We start from the raw sequence: 12957 nt of genomic DNA on the forward strand, positions 1-12957 counted from the left end.
AAATCCGAGTACGGCAAAAGCTAGGCCGTTTTAGAGGCGGATTTCATCTTAAATACGCTCACTATACACAATTACAGCACACACTCACCCTCTTCTGCGTCACTCCGGAGTAAGTGTTTATTCTCGCTTGCTCAAAAAAGATGTATCGCAGAGAGGTTCTGCGTTAAATTTCTGCGTGCGTCTCCTCGCTTGTCTCGGTATTCGTCGCAGTCCGCTTCTCGCATCGTGTCTGTCGTGTCATGTTCGTCTGTGCTGTGGGCTCACAGAGATGAGAGAGAGAAGATCTCGCAGAGCAGAGAGAGCTCGATGTGTCTCTGTTTCGTGTTGTTGAATGTGACAGCAGAGAAGAGAAAGAGATGCACGAGATTCGAGGAACGGAAGGGAGGGAGGAAGCGGACTGGAAGGGCAGAAAGACGAAGAGAGAGAGAAAGAGAAAGAGAGAGCAGGAGAGAGAGAGAGAAGAGAGAAGAAGAGAGAGAAAGAGAGAGAGAGAGGAGAAGAGAGAGAGAAGAGAGAGAGAGAGAGAGAAGAGAGAGAGAGGAAAGAGGAAAGAGAGAGTGCGCAGAGAGAACTAGAGAAGTGTGTGGCGTCCGCTTCTCTCAGCTCTAGCAGGTCTCGTGTTGTGTGAGTAGAAGACGTATGACACGAGGTCCTTGTAGGTCGCATAGTCCGCTGCCACACCTCCGGAGGGTGCGCAGCGGGGCACGTCTGCGTTCGGTTCGTATGAATCGACTCTCGTGCGCGGTGTAAACTCCCCTCCTAGAGCTTTTGAAATATAATAACACTAAACTCAATCTACGAATCTTATACTGCGCTCTAGCCACTCCCATACAATTCTCTTTATTTGAATCATTCCTCCGCTTACTCTAACTCTCTCTCTCTCTCTCTCTCAAATTTCTGTATATATAAGCTACTCATATCTTGTACTTGTTGTTCGTTTTCCTATCTCACAACACTTTATCTTCTCCTTCATTTTTAAGCCATTTGGCAAAGACTATTAACATTCTCGATGCTTTACTTAAACACTGTCCTCTCTGGTACCATATATGTTTCCATATTACTCTATTTCGTCTCTCCTACTCCTCGAGATTCGACTTATTATGGACCTATATAAGGCCGACTGAGTCTCTTTGTTTATCATGCTTAGCGCACCTCCCGCCACCCGCAACCACCCCACAGAATGCCCCCTACGAACTACCCCTCTCAGCCTCCCTCTCCCAACACCCAGCGAGCACTCACGGTCCCGACTCCGGGGGCTGCTGGGCCGGCATGTTATTATACGCTGCACCGGCCACCGGCAGCCAGCAAATCAACAATGTTACAGATCAACCATCGACGTGAGCCACATAAGACAAGTCGCACAAGAACATTAAAACAACAGCACGAGATCGACCCGAACACTAAGCGCAACACCACTCGACAGTGGCACTGCGAATTTATCGAGTAGAAACTTCTGAGGCGGAAGTACACCCGGTGGTCACTCGAGATGTTTTGTAGACATGGCTTGTGCCCAGAGTATCGTTGGATCATAAACAGATAACTGTTATCTAGTGGTTCGCCTACACATTGGCGCGAGCCTCTCAACCTAAGTAAGCGCTCAGACCTCTTAATGAACATCCTCTCATTTCTCCCGAGCTCTCTCACTCAATAGCGCGCAGCATATCCGCGATATACTCTGTTTAGCAGCCAGCTGATATAGCCATGAGATATATAGTACCAACTAACCCTATCTCATTTTCCCTAGCCTCGGCCATTCGCATCTAACCGACATAAATTACACACTGTTACACCCCACATTACCCTTGTAAACAGCAACTTTCTCACTCACGCAGACACACTCTTTATGGCCGCCCTATGTAAAAACAGTCCCGCGCGACACGGCCCGCAGTCCGCCGCGGCTCCGCCCTTCCCGCCGCGCGACCAAGCCCCTTCGGACGCCCTTGCACACACACACCGCCTACACACCAACAACCACCAACCCATTCCCCCTCCCTGCCCCACCGCTTGCCCCTCACCCCACCCTTCCCCACACCAAAATCAGCAACACCAACCACCCAAGCGTCTCACTTATCACTACCTCCCTCGCCGAGGCAACGATGATGAAGCACAAAAATTCGGGTATTTGGTACATGTCGCGCACTGCTACTCCCCTTTCACGACCAGCACGCTCACAACACTTCTCAAACATCGCCCTCTTCCCCCCGCGACGCCAGCGCACCATCGACGCACATACACTAAGCCAGCTGTTATACTTACCCTTTCCCCCCTCACCCCACCCTTCCCCCCTACACGCACACTAGTTATTATCCAATGACAGCGAGTCTAAGTGTTTCTACCACGCTAAATTCGTTCAACTTTGTCTCAGCAGCAGTGGCGCATTAAAACACTACAACTGTTAACTGTACTGTAAACTGTACTTCCGTAATGGTAGACTGTAGTGTACTGTACTGGGGCACTGTACCTCCACGTACAACTCGTACTGTCAGTGTACTGTAGTGAACTGTCACTTGCTGGGCAAGCTTGTACAACCTCACCATGTATGACGGGACTAACTGCAGCGCTCTCCATAACCATGACCTACGCTCGTTTCACTCTCCTCGTCTCTCTTCACCCGCCGCGTCTTTTGCTTCATCTTTTTAACATACTCTTTCTGCGCAGCCTAGTCTATACGTTGCGCCCCAGGCGACGCAGGCGGTTAAGCGTGATAGGCGCGTGCGGACGACTGCTCACCCCACCCTTCGCCCTCACGCGCGGAGAGCATCTGCATGTAGTAGCAAATGTACCCAGTAGCAACTATGGTTACATAGTAGAGCTGGCTTCGTGCTTCTGGTTTCCTAACCTTTCCCTTATGCGTCCGGGCCTCCTGACACGGCGGCACTGCGCTGCGGTGTGTCGTTGCTGTGTGTTGTGTTTTTTGTATACTAACGGTTTCACAAGGCTTAACTAAACACGACGGTTGTGCGCGGATGTGGAGGCGTATAAGCTGTGAGCGAAGCAGAGATCTCGCATCGGGTTGGCACAGCTCGTTTTTAACACGTGTCCTTTAATTAAGGTAACCACAGAGAGCTAGCAAGGACAGAAGCAACCACGCAGCAACAGTAGCCCAGCCGCTCAACAGTGCAGCAACAGTAGCAGGGCAGCAGCCCCAAGCAGCCACTGCACAGCTCTGACCAGCTATGGCCAGCGAGGCCTCTCCTCCCCTAGCTCCCCCTCCACCAGGCCCTCTACAGCAGCCAACAGCTCATAGCTACGCAGCAGCAGCAGTACTAGCTCAGCAGCGGAGCAAGACAGTGTAGCGCAGCAAGGGAGCGAAGGTTAGGAGAGCTGTGAGCTTCAGCAGGCAGCAGAGCCGCATGCACTACACGCAACACGGCGCATAGCATGAACAGCGGAGGTTAAAGCGAGCACCAACAGCCGCAAGCCGGCGGCAGCCACGCAGCCGACAGCTAGACAGCAGCACACGCAAGCACAGCCCAGGCATCAGTCGCGCGCGACAGCTAGCCCACGCAGCCAGGCAGCTGCGACAGTAATCACGCACACCCTACAGCGCCATCACGAGCGACAGTTGCACACCGCATAGCACAAGCAGGCAACAACCTGCCGGCCCTCTCTTAATCTACGTAGTCAGGATGCCCGAGCAGACGAGCAATGTTAGGTCGAAATGGACAGTGTGATATGAGATACTGGGAGCGAGCTAGGAAGCACCGGTAGGTGACGTCTTTCAACAGCGAGCCTAGGACGTAACGCAAAGTCAGAAAGTAAGCAACTAAAAGCACCCCACCACCTCCGACCATCCGCTGCCGGCACCAGCCCTCCTCCTCCACACTCAACCCGCGAGACCATTCCATGCACCCTTACCGCACCTAATCATTGGCGACACTAACGTTTTCTGGACAGAGTCCGATTCCGGCCAACTACTTTGCAAGCATGTACAGCCTCATGACTGACACTCTTACCATGTGTTTCACTATTCAAACACCCGTGACTGCGCAGATGGTAGCGATAGGAAGGTGAGGACGAGTATACAGTAAGTGAAAAGAGCTCAGCCTAAGTGGCGTCACAATCTCACACGACGACAAGACTATGAGCGCTATTGAGTTAACACAAACCACTTGCAGACTTGAGCCCACCAATTAGCCGACCAGACGCTCTTTCATCTTACATCATTCTCCCTGCCAATCACTCACCACATTGCCAGTTGTCTCGCATGCGCATCCCGTCATTGGGTCGCACCCCGTCGCAAGTATATTCACGTCATTCCATGGTGAGGCCGGAGCGGCCAAAGGGCAAGCATCACACTAGCTAATGCGGCCGCAGCCGACAATACACCTTGGCCGCCAGTGGTGACTCCTTACACATAGATTGGATGTCGCTCGAACCCACTCTAGTAGCACAAAGCACACACCAAACACATGACCTGTTTTCCAACACTCTTTCAGTCGTCTACGGCAAGTAGCAGTCACTCTGACGCCACTGGCCTATCCACATCTGACCTTATCCTCAGCCTTTCTTTCCTGCGTTCTCTACTCCCATCCTCATCTTCCTGGCCTCTCCCCTCACATTCTCGCCTCGTGCACTGTCCTTTCGTCTCTCCCTCTCCGTCTTCCATACTCTCACTCCTACACACACCCTTTCTCTATTTCACCTACGCACACCATGCTTCTATGCCTCTCCTTTCATCTCCTCCAACGCTCCCTCCTCACTACCTCGACAGACACCACCTCGTGTTGCCAGAGCTCTGTGTTAATAAGTGGTAATCTCACCGAGGCAAACATGGCGGTACCTGCCTGCTTTTTAGTTTAGAGTCCCTTTAAGAGAGAGGTGCCTCTATATAAGGGACTGCTACTTTTAGTCTAATCGCCGCGAATAATTCCGATCAAGTATTCCTTCAACAATTATGTTGTTCGTCCGTAGATTCAACGACATACAAACTACGTCTAATATGTTTATTTATTTGTAGCGAAATCGTACAATCCGTCACGGCTTCACACACAATTACACACAACACACAACATCAACACCCGGCGCGCGCCACACACCACATCAGTACACACACATACACACACACTACAGACCACACACACACACACCCCACACCAGCACACATAATCACACACATCAGCCACACACGCGCGCGCGCGCAACTCACACACTCCACAGGCCACACACCGCGCGCAGCGCCCCGCAGCACACACACAGCACATGCACACACAATATATTACACACACACACACACCACACACAACACACAAACACCCACCACAAACAGCACACACATACACACACGACACACATAACACCACACACACAACATGACCACACACACACAACCACAACACACACTACACACACATCACACACACACATACACATACAACACACCACTCACACACACGACACACCACCAGCCACACACACACACTAACGCGCGCGCGCGCATACACACACACGCTAATCAGAAAAAATTGTAATTCCATCAACGAATTATCCGGATCATTTTTCACGTAGATAGATGGCGCGCTGTGCAGCCGCCTTCCGGCGCGGGACGTCCCTCTCGACAGCGGTCGTTAACGCATGCGCATTAACGTTCAGAATACGCGCAGACGAAACCACACCCGCGAAAAACAACATGTTCCCCGCTGACCAGACGGGAGCAGACGCCCAATGTCACATTGTGACGTCACGCCGACGCTAGCGCCACCGCGTGGCGGGTGTGGGAAGCTCGCGTCTGCTGCTATTGCGTAAGATCGGCCGAGTCACTACAGCCGAAGCCGTAATATATCAGTTGATTACGCAATGCGGCAATATATTACAATATATTACTATAATTAAATAAGCGGGATTACAGCGTATAATCATCAACTAAGCAGTAATTTATTGCGATCGTTAATTAAGCGACATTGTTTTCTAATCATCAACTAAACAGAAATATATTACTATCGTTAGGGCTAAGCACCACTACGCGAGCGAGAAACAAATTTTCGCCCAATCATTAATCTTTGCGCGGCTTCGCTACTCACATGGGATCAACCTAATGCGATGACGTAATCATCATGCATGACGTAGCATGTGGTTAATGTGTTCTATCCAGGTGTGTTAGGTACGCTTGTCGTTTTAGCAATCAACAACGACGGAGTGTGAGCTTGAAACAATGATGCACGAACACACACACGCCTGCACGCACGCGCACGCACGCACGCACGCACGCACACACACACACACACACGCACACACACGCACGCACACACACACGCACACACACAAACACACACACACACATACCGGGAGAAAGGGGGCGCGAGAATAAAAGGGAGCGATGTAAAAAAAAAGACACGCAGAGAGATGCATGTGGAAGAAAGATAAAGAGCGGCACTTAATGAAGTGGTGGAAGAGGATAAAGCCCGGCACACATGCGGTGGAACTTGTTGCGCGAACTAAGTTCCACTAGTGGAAAGTGGCGCAGCAAGTTCTACAGCGTGTGCGGATGCAATAATCCTTCGATCTGGGGCGTGTGGATTCACAGTGTTTGATATTTTCAAGAGTACATAATAGAGATTAATGAGAGAATATAATCTCTATTATGCATCCAAATTGGCGCACCAAGTTCCACAGCGTGTGCGGCGGGCTTAAGAATTTGTAAGAACGTTTACTACGGATTTAATAAGGGGTTCCTCTTCGTTCTTCATAATTGCGTGATTGCGCAATTGCTTGGATTAAGGCGTAGCTGTGTCATGCATGGTTATTGTACCTGGAGCCCGCGCGCACGCTCGAGATGTCGACGAGCTAGCGGGCACGTCACCCGTGCAACCATTTCGCGTTTCTCAAAACGCTGAAATTTTGTAATAACTTGTTTGAATCGTGAACGCGTAGCACTATGATGTCGTCTATATAGCTTCTAATCTCATAACACGTGGCCATCGATTAAATGGTATATATTAGGTTATGTGTAGTTGCGATATATTTATATATATATATCAGGAGTAAATAATCACAATATGTGATTATTTACTCCCGATGTGTGTGTGTGCGTGTGTGCGTGTGTGATCTCTTTCTCTCTCTCCCTCTCTCTCCGTACACACGGTCTCCTTCTCTGTCATGCCCCGGGCATATTGGTTTATATGCATGGCCTGCATACCGGTTTATAGCACAGCGTTACCCCGGATTTTAGCTTACCGGCTGGCCTCGCCATCTTTGTTAAAAGTAACTTGTAAACTCTTCCACGACTTACCTCCATAGACTCCAAGATTCCCTCCTACAAGGCTAGCTTGCATTCGTTGTGTCTCGATCTACGTAATACATTGCAATTACCGATTTTTAACGAACCTTGCTTAATTTAGAGTCTCTCCCCCTTCTCGTTCTCACAGTTTATGTTGAGGGCCAAAATTGCCCTAATATTTCGGCTTGCAGTAAAGATATTGTTGGTCGCCCGCCTGCTTCTCTAGCGTTTATGAATATTTACAGGTCTTCTTATTAATGTCTCTTAAAGCGACAGTGATGCATTGATCACGTATATCTAATATTTCGTTAACATCGCCACGCGTATACGTTACTCCAGTTAACTGAAACCGGAAGCCTATACACCCCACCACTGCTCACAAAGTATAAGAATGACCATTAGTCAAATAGATTGATATCTAGTACAGACATCCCGACGGTGAAAATACACACAACCTTGCGAATGTAGGATTAGAGCTACTGTTAGAATTTGATACATTTAGATGTGTTCAATCTTTTTAAACACCATAGATGCACAAGCGCACATAGGTATATGTGCGCTGTCCGTAATTGCTTTCTTTTCTCTTAGGAACGCTAGATGATGAGACATTGGTGTGGATGAACTATCCACGATGTGGTGTAGCTGACGTGTCCGGTACTAGCGACCCGAACGTAGCAAGGAAGAAGCGATACGCCCTGCAAGGTAAGCCGCTTATCAATAATATATCTATATAGTATATCTAATACAAATATATAATAAATATTGATTATCAATAATACTGAAGATTTCTTAATTTTTTTAATTTAATTACTTTTAATTCTTCTTATTCTTATTCTTTTTCGTGATTATAATTGTTATTCATAATTCTATTTTTCTTTTATGTACTTATTTTAACGAAACTCGAATAACTCGGTCGATTCATCATCATTCCAGGCGTGGTTATTTCTTTCAGAGTTATTTGATTACAATTTGTCGGTTGGGATATATCCTACTATAATAATAATAGAAAATCCTACTAGACTTGTTGCAAAATACAGGCTGTATTTTAAACCACGGACGGCTACAGTGCGATGAATAAAATTATCTAAATAATAGAAAATAAAAAAGCAGATTCATTTTAATCTAGCGCTTTGTAGACTCTATACGCGCAATCTGTTTGCATATGCGTTGATAACTTTGTTTCGTTATATTTGGTGCCAACTAGAATTCCATTTAGCACGTTCGTACTCATGCAAATTGTATACATGTCGTGTTCCCACAAGTGATTGTTAGTACGATTGATAGATGCACTCGGTGATAATGCGCATCTTTATGACCGTGGTCTAACGATTTTTGTTATATCTTGTTTAGGTAGTAAATGGTCTGGCCACGAGATCTCATACTATGTTACAAAGTACACACTCGATTTAACAACCGAAAAAGTCGATCGAGAAATGGCAAAAGCATTTAAGGTACCTATATGTAGTTAACAGCAGCAACGACTGTGACGATGACTATGGTGAATACGATAGCTGTGACGCTGATAGTGGTGATTGTGTAGGAGGTGATAGTACTTATGGACACGCTGATATTAGTAGCGTTGACTATTTCGGCAGTAAAAGTCACACTAGCGACTTCATGATGAATCTTTTTCAACCGACACAAGGACTGTCTCTAACCCGTACACACTCATACTGGTTAAATAATACTGTGTAGAATACGGTCACCTATATAGACGCTTGAATTGCAGGTGTGGGCGGACATCACCCCACTCTCATTCGTCACATCTCGCGTTAAACCAGACATCGAAATTCGGTTTGAAAGCTGGAATCATAAAGATGGCGAGGCGTTCGATGGTCCGGGCAGAACGTTGGCACACGCATTTTTTCCAAAATACGGCGGCGACATGCACTTTGATGATGATGAGACATGGACCGTTGAGTCATATAGAGGTATATAATAGAGGATTCCCTCGATAACTGCCACTGTAATAGCAGCCAGGCGGCAGCAGCCAAGAAGTCTATAAGCAGTCGCAGCATTCATACAAACAAGAGTATGAACATAATAATCATCCTCATCATCCTCCTCTCCCTCATCTCCCTCCTCCTCCTTCTCCTATCATCCTCCTCCTCATCATCCTATCCTATGAAAGGATCCTATGAATCCTATCCTCCTCCTCCTCCTCATCATTATCATCATCATCATCATCATCATCATCATCAACAACAACAACGACAATGACAATAACAACAACAACAACAACAACAACAAAGACAATAACAACAACAACAACAACAACAACAACAACAACAAAGACAATAACAACAACAACAACAACAACAACAATAACACTAATAACACTGCCAGCAAGATACCCCTGCCACTCATTTGGTACAAAACTGCTGCTGTCAGATGCGAAGTGACTTAACTTCATATTCTGTGATCCTGGTAACTAGCTTTTGCATCGTATATCGCTTGTCATCGTCATTAATATCACGTAAACTGTTTCATCTGTGTATATAGGTTATATCAGGAGTTATAATAAAGACAAATTTTGTCTTTATTAAGCTCCTGTAATATCTGTGCGTTAATAGTGCATAGTTACAAGAGTACTTTGTTGTTCTTGTTCAGAGACTTTTCTCACATCCAGAAAAAATATTCTTCCATTCTCTTATGATTTGAACCATATTCGTAAACTTTTGCATTTAGTCAAACTTGCAATCCAAACATTGGTGACTATTCATCTTTCCTGTTGTTTTTGCACTTCATGTGCTTTACTTTTAACTGAATTTCTCCTTTATAGCAATCAAAAAACGTTGCAACAGATATCTGCTTACACGAAAAAATACTTTCATATCGCATGCGTATACTTACTCGTGCTTTTCGCTATAGATGACCAATACTACAGATACAGTCACAACAGCTTAGACGCAGGCTATCCAAAGCACATGTCCGGTAGGGTTGGACTACCGACAAGAAATAGATGCGACATTCGTATGGAAAAATGGGAAGAGTTACTTCTTCAGAGGATCTCAATACTATAAGTTCAACGATGGCGTAATTTGAGGTATTGTCAGGTATTCCATTTATAACTCAACCTGTAACCAGCTTATAGAGCTGTAACTAGTTTAGTAGTAGTAACTAGTGTAATAACTCGACCTGTAACTAGCTGTACCAGCTATAGAGACCATTTTTAGTTCTACACAAACAACTTCATTCATCCGGACTGAGAACTAAGTGCGCTTATTTTTGCTAGCGGTATAACGAGAACGTACGTAGACGTAGTAACTTTCCTTGTCGTTAACATTGTCGTTAGCATCACCTTTAGCGTGGTCCTGCATATCCGTCTTCTGTCGTCGTTTGCGTTGCGCGTTAACGTTATCGTTAAGATCAGACACACTTCAGCAAAAACTACCAACCGTAACGTCAGCGTCAACGTCGCAGCGATTCCCAGCATTCAACGTCATATTACTGAGTTTAGCGCACATTACCTGATTAGCGTCAACATTACTGAGTTAGCGTCACATTACTGAGTTAGCGTCAACATTACTGAGTTGGACTGTCTTATCATTACTGAGTTAGCGTCACATATTACTGAGTTAGCGTCAACATTACTGACTGTCAATATTACTGAGTTAGAGTCAACATTCTGAGTTAGCCGGTTCAATCATTGCTGAGTTAGCGTCAACATTTTGGAGGTTAGCCGTCAAACATTACTGATGTTGAGTGTCAACATTACTGAGTTAGCGTCAACATTACTGAGTTAGCGTCAACATTACTGAGTTAGCGTCAACATTACTGAGTTAGCGTCAACATTACTGAGTTAGCGTCAACATTACTGAGTTAGCGTCAACCATTACTGAGTTAGCCTCACATTACTGAGTTAGCGTCAACATTACTGAGTTAGCGTCAACATTATACTGAGGTTAGCGTCAAATTAAGTTAGCGTCAACATTACCAAGTTAGCGATCCAACATTACTGAGTTAGCGTCAACATTACTGAGTTAGCGTCAACATTACGAGTTAGCATTCAACATTACAGAGTTAGCGTCAACATTACCAAGTTAGCGTCAACATTACATGAGTTAAGCATCAACGTTACTGATTAGCGTCACACATAACGACGCGCCTGATGTTCCTTGCGTCTATGCGCAATAATCACGATTAAATATCACGCGCGTTTAATTCCCCGTTTTTAATTTTAGTTTTTATAATTTAATTCCCCTCAGCGTTAATATATCACGACTATTCGAACGATGCCTTCTCACGTGAATCATGTCTGGTTGTTAGGTGGAAGATGGCTACCCGAGATCCACTGGTAAGTGGTGGTTCGGTTGCTCCATCGAGGACCTGCAGGACACGTCGCCATCAGCGACACTAATCACAACACATGGGAGAATTTCACCGTGCCCTCTGAAGCGGACACGCCCGCTCGGACAGAGCCGCGAAAAAGAGACGGCGCCACACGGATGCGAAACCGCAATGCTGCGACGTCGCTTACCTGCCCAGGAGTGATATCACTCGCTGCTCTAGCTGCATATCAGCTGTTGGCGATGCTATGAGACTGTTCGATATCGCGAGCATCGGTGTAGATGTCATCACGGAGAAATTAAAGATGCTGTGCGTGTGTGTTAAATCTAGAGGATTTAGAGTGCAGAACCTAGAGGCAGAGATTTCAAGATGTTGTCGGAGGAAGATGATCTATTGTATTGAGCACCGAACAAAATCTTAGCACAAAATTGTGCTGAATGTGTCAATTTACAGATATCGGCAGCAGATATCAAGAGAAATATAGATAATACATGAGAAGATGATGGCACATCATTTCGAGTGAAGATCCATCGAATAATGTTTTTGGAAGCTGGATGATACCAGATAGCTGATAAGTTTATGCGTACATGAAAAAGATGAGGTGGAGGGTAATGAAGAGACGAAGAGAGAACCTGCACGCACACGCCACGCGCACGCGCACGCGCACGCGCACGCACACGCACACGCACACGCACACGCACACACCACACACCACACACACACACACACACATACCGGGAGAGAGGGGCGCCCGAGAATAAAAGGAGCGATGTAAAAAAAAAGAGACACGCAGAGAGATGCATGTGGAAGAAAAGATAAAGAGCGGCACTTAATGAAGTGGTGGAAGAGGATAAAGCCGGCACCACATGCGGTGAACTTGATGCGCGAACTAAGTTCCTACTAGTGGAAGTGGCGCAGCAATTCTACATGCGTGTGCGCGATGCAATAATCCTTCGATCTGGGGCGTTGTGATTTCACAGTGTTTGATATTTTCAAGAGTACATAATAGAGATTAATGAGAGATATAATCTCTATTAGCATCCAAATTGGCGCACCAAGTTCCACAGCGTGTGCGGCGGGCTTAAGAATTTGTAAGAACGTTTACTACGAATTTAATAAGGTTCCTCTTCGTTCTTCATAATGTCGTGATTGCGCAATTGCTTGGATTAGGCGTAGCTGTGTCATGCATGGTTATTGTACCTGGAAGCCCGCGGCGCACGCTCGAGATGTCGACGAGCTAGCGGGCACGGCACCGTGCAACCATTCGCGTTCTCAAACGCCTGAAATTTTGTAATAACTTGTTTGATATCGTGAACGCGTAGCACATGATGTCGTTATATAGCTTCTAATCTCATAACACGGGCCATCGATTAAATGGTATAATTAGGTTTAATGTGTAGTTGCGATTATATTATATTATATATATCAGGAGTAAATAATCACAATATGTG

At 46.2% G+C, this 12957-nt stretch overlaps 1 protein-coding gene across 1 annotated transcript in view; it reads left to right on the forward strand.

The window, feature by feature from the left end:
- Positions 1–12957, forward strand: part of LOC106813078 (matrix metalloproteinase-16-like) — a 39128-nt gene that overhangs the window by 9761 nt on the left and 16410 nt on the right. Inside the window, 3 exon segments of the mRNA XM_014817133.1 lie at positions 7805–7918; positions 8567–8667; positions 8946–9147. Of these exon segments, the coding sequence (XP_014672619.1) occupies positions 7805–7918; positions 8567–8667; positions 8946–9147 (417 nt within the window).

This window comes from Priapulus caudatus, unplaced genomic scaffold (assembly GCF_000485595.1).
Source record: "Priapulus caudatus unplaced genomic scaffold, Priapulus_caudatus-5.0.1 Scaffold22, whole genome shotgun sequence".
Classification (NCBI taxonomy): domain Eukaryota; kingdom Metazoa; phylum Priapulida; class Priapulimorpha; order Priapulimorphida; family Priapulidae; genus Priapulus; species Priapulus caudatus.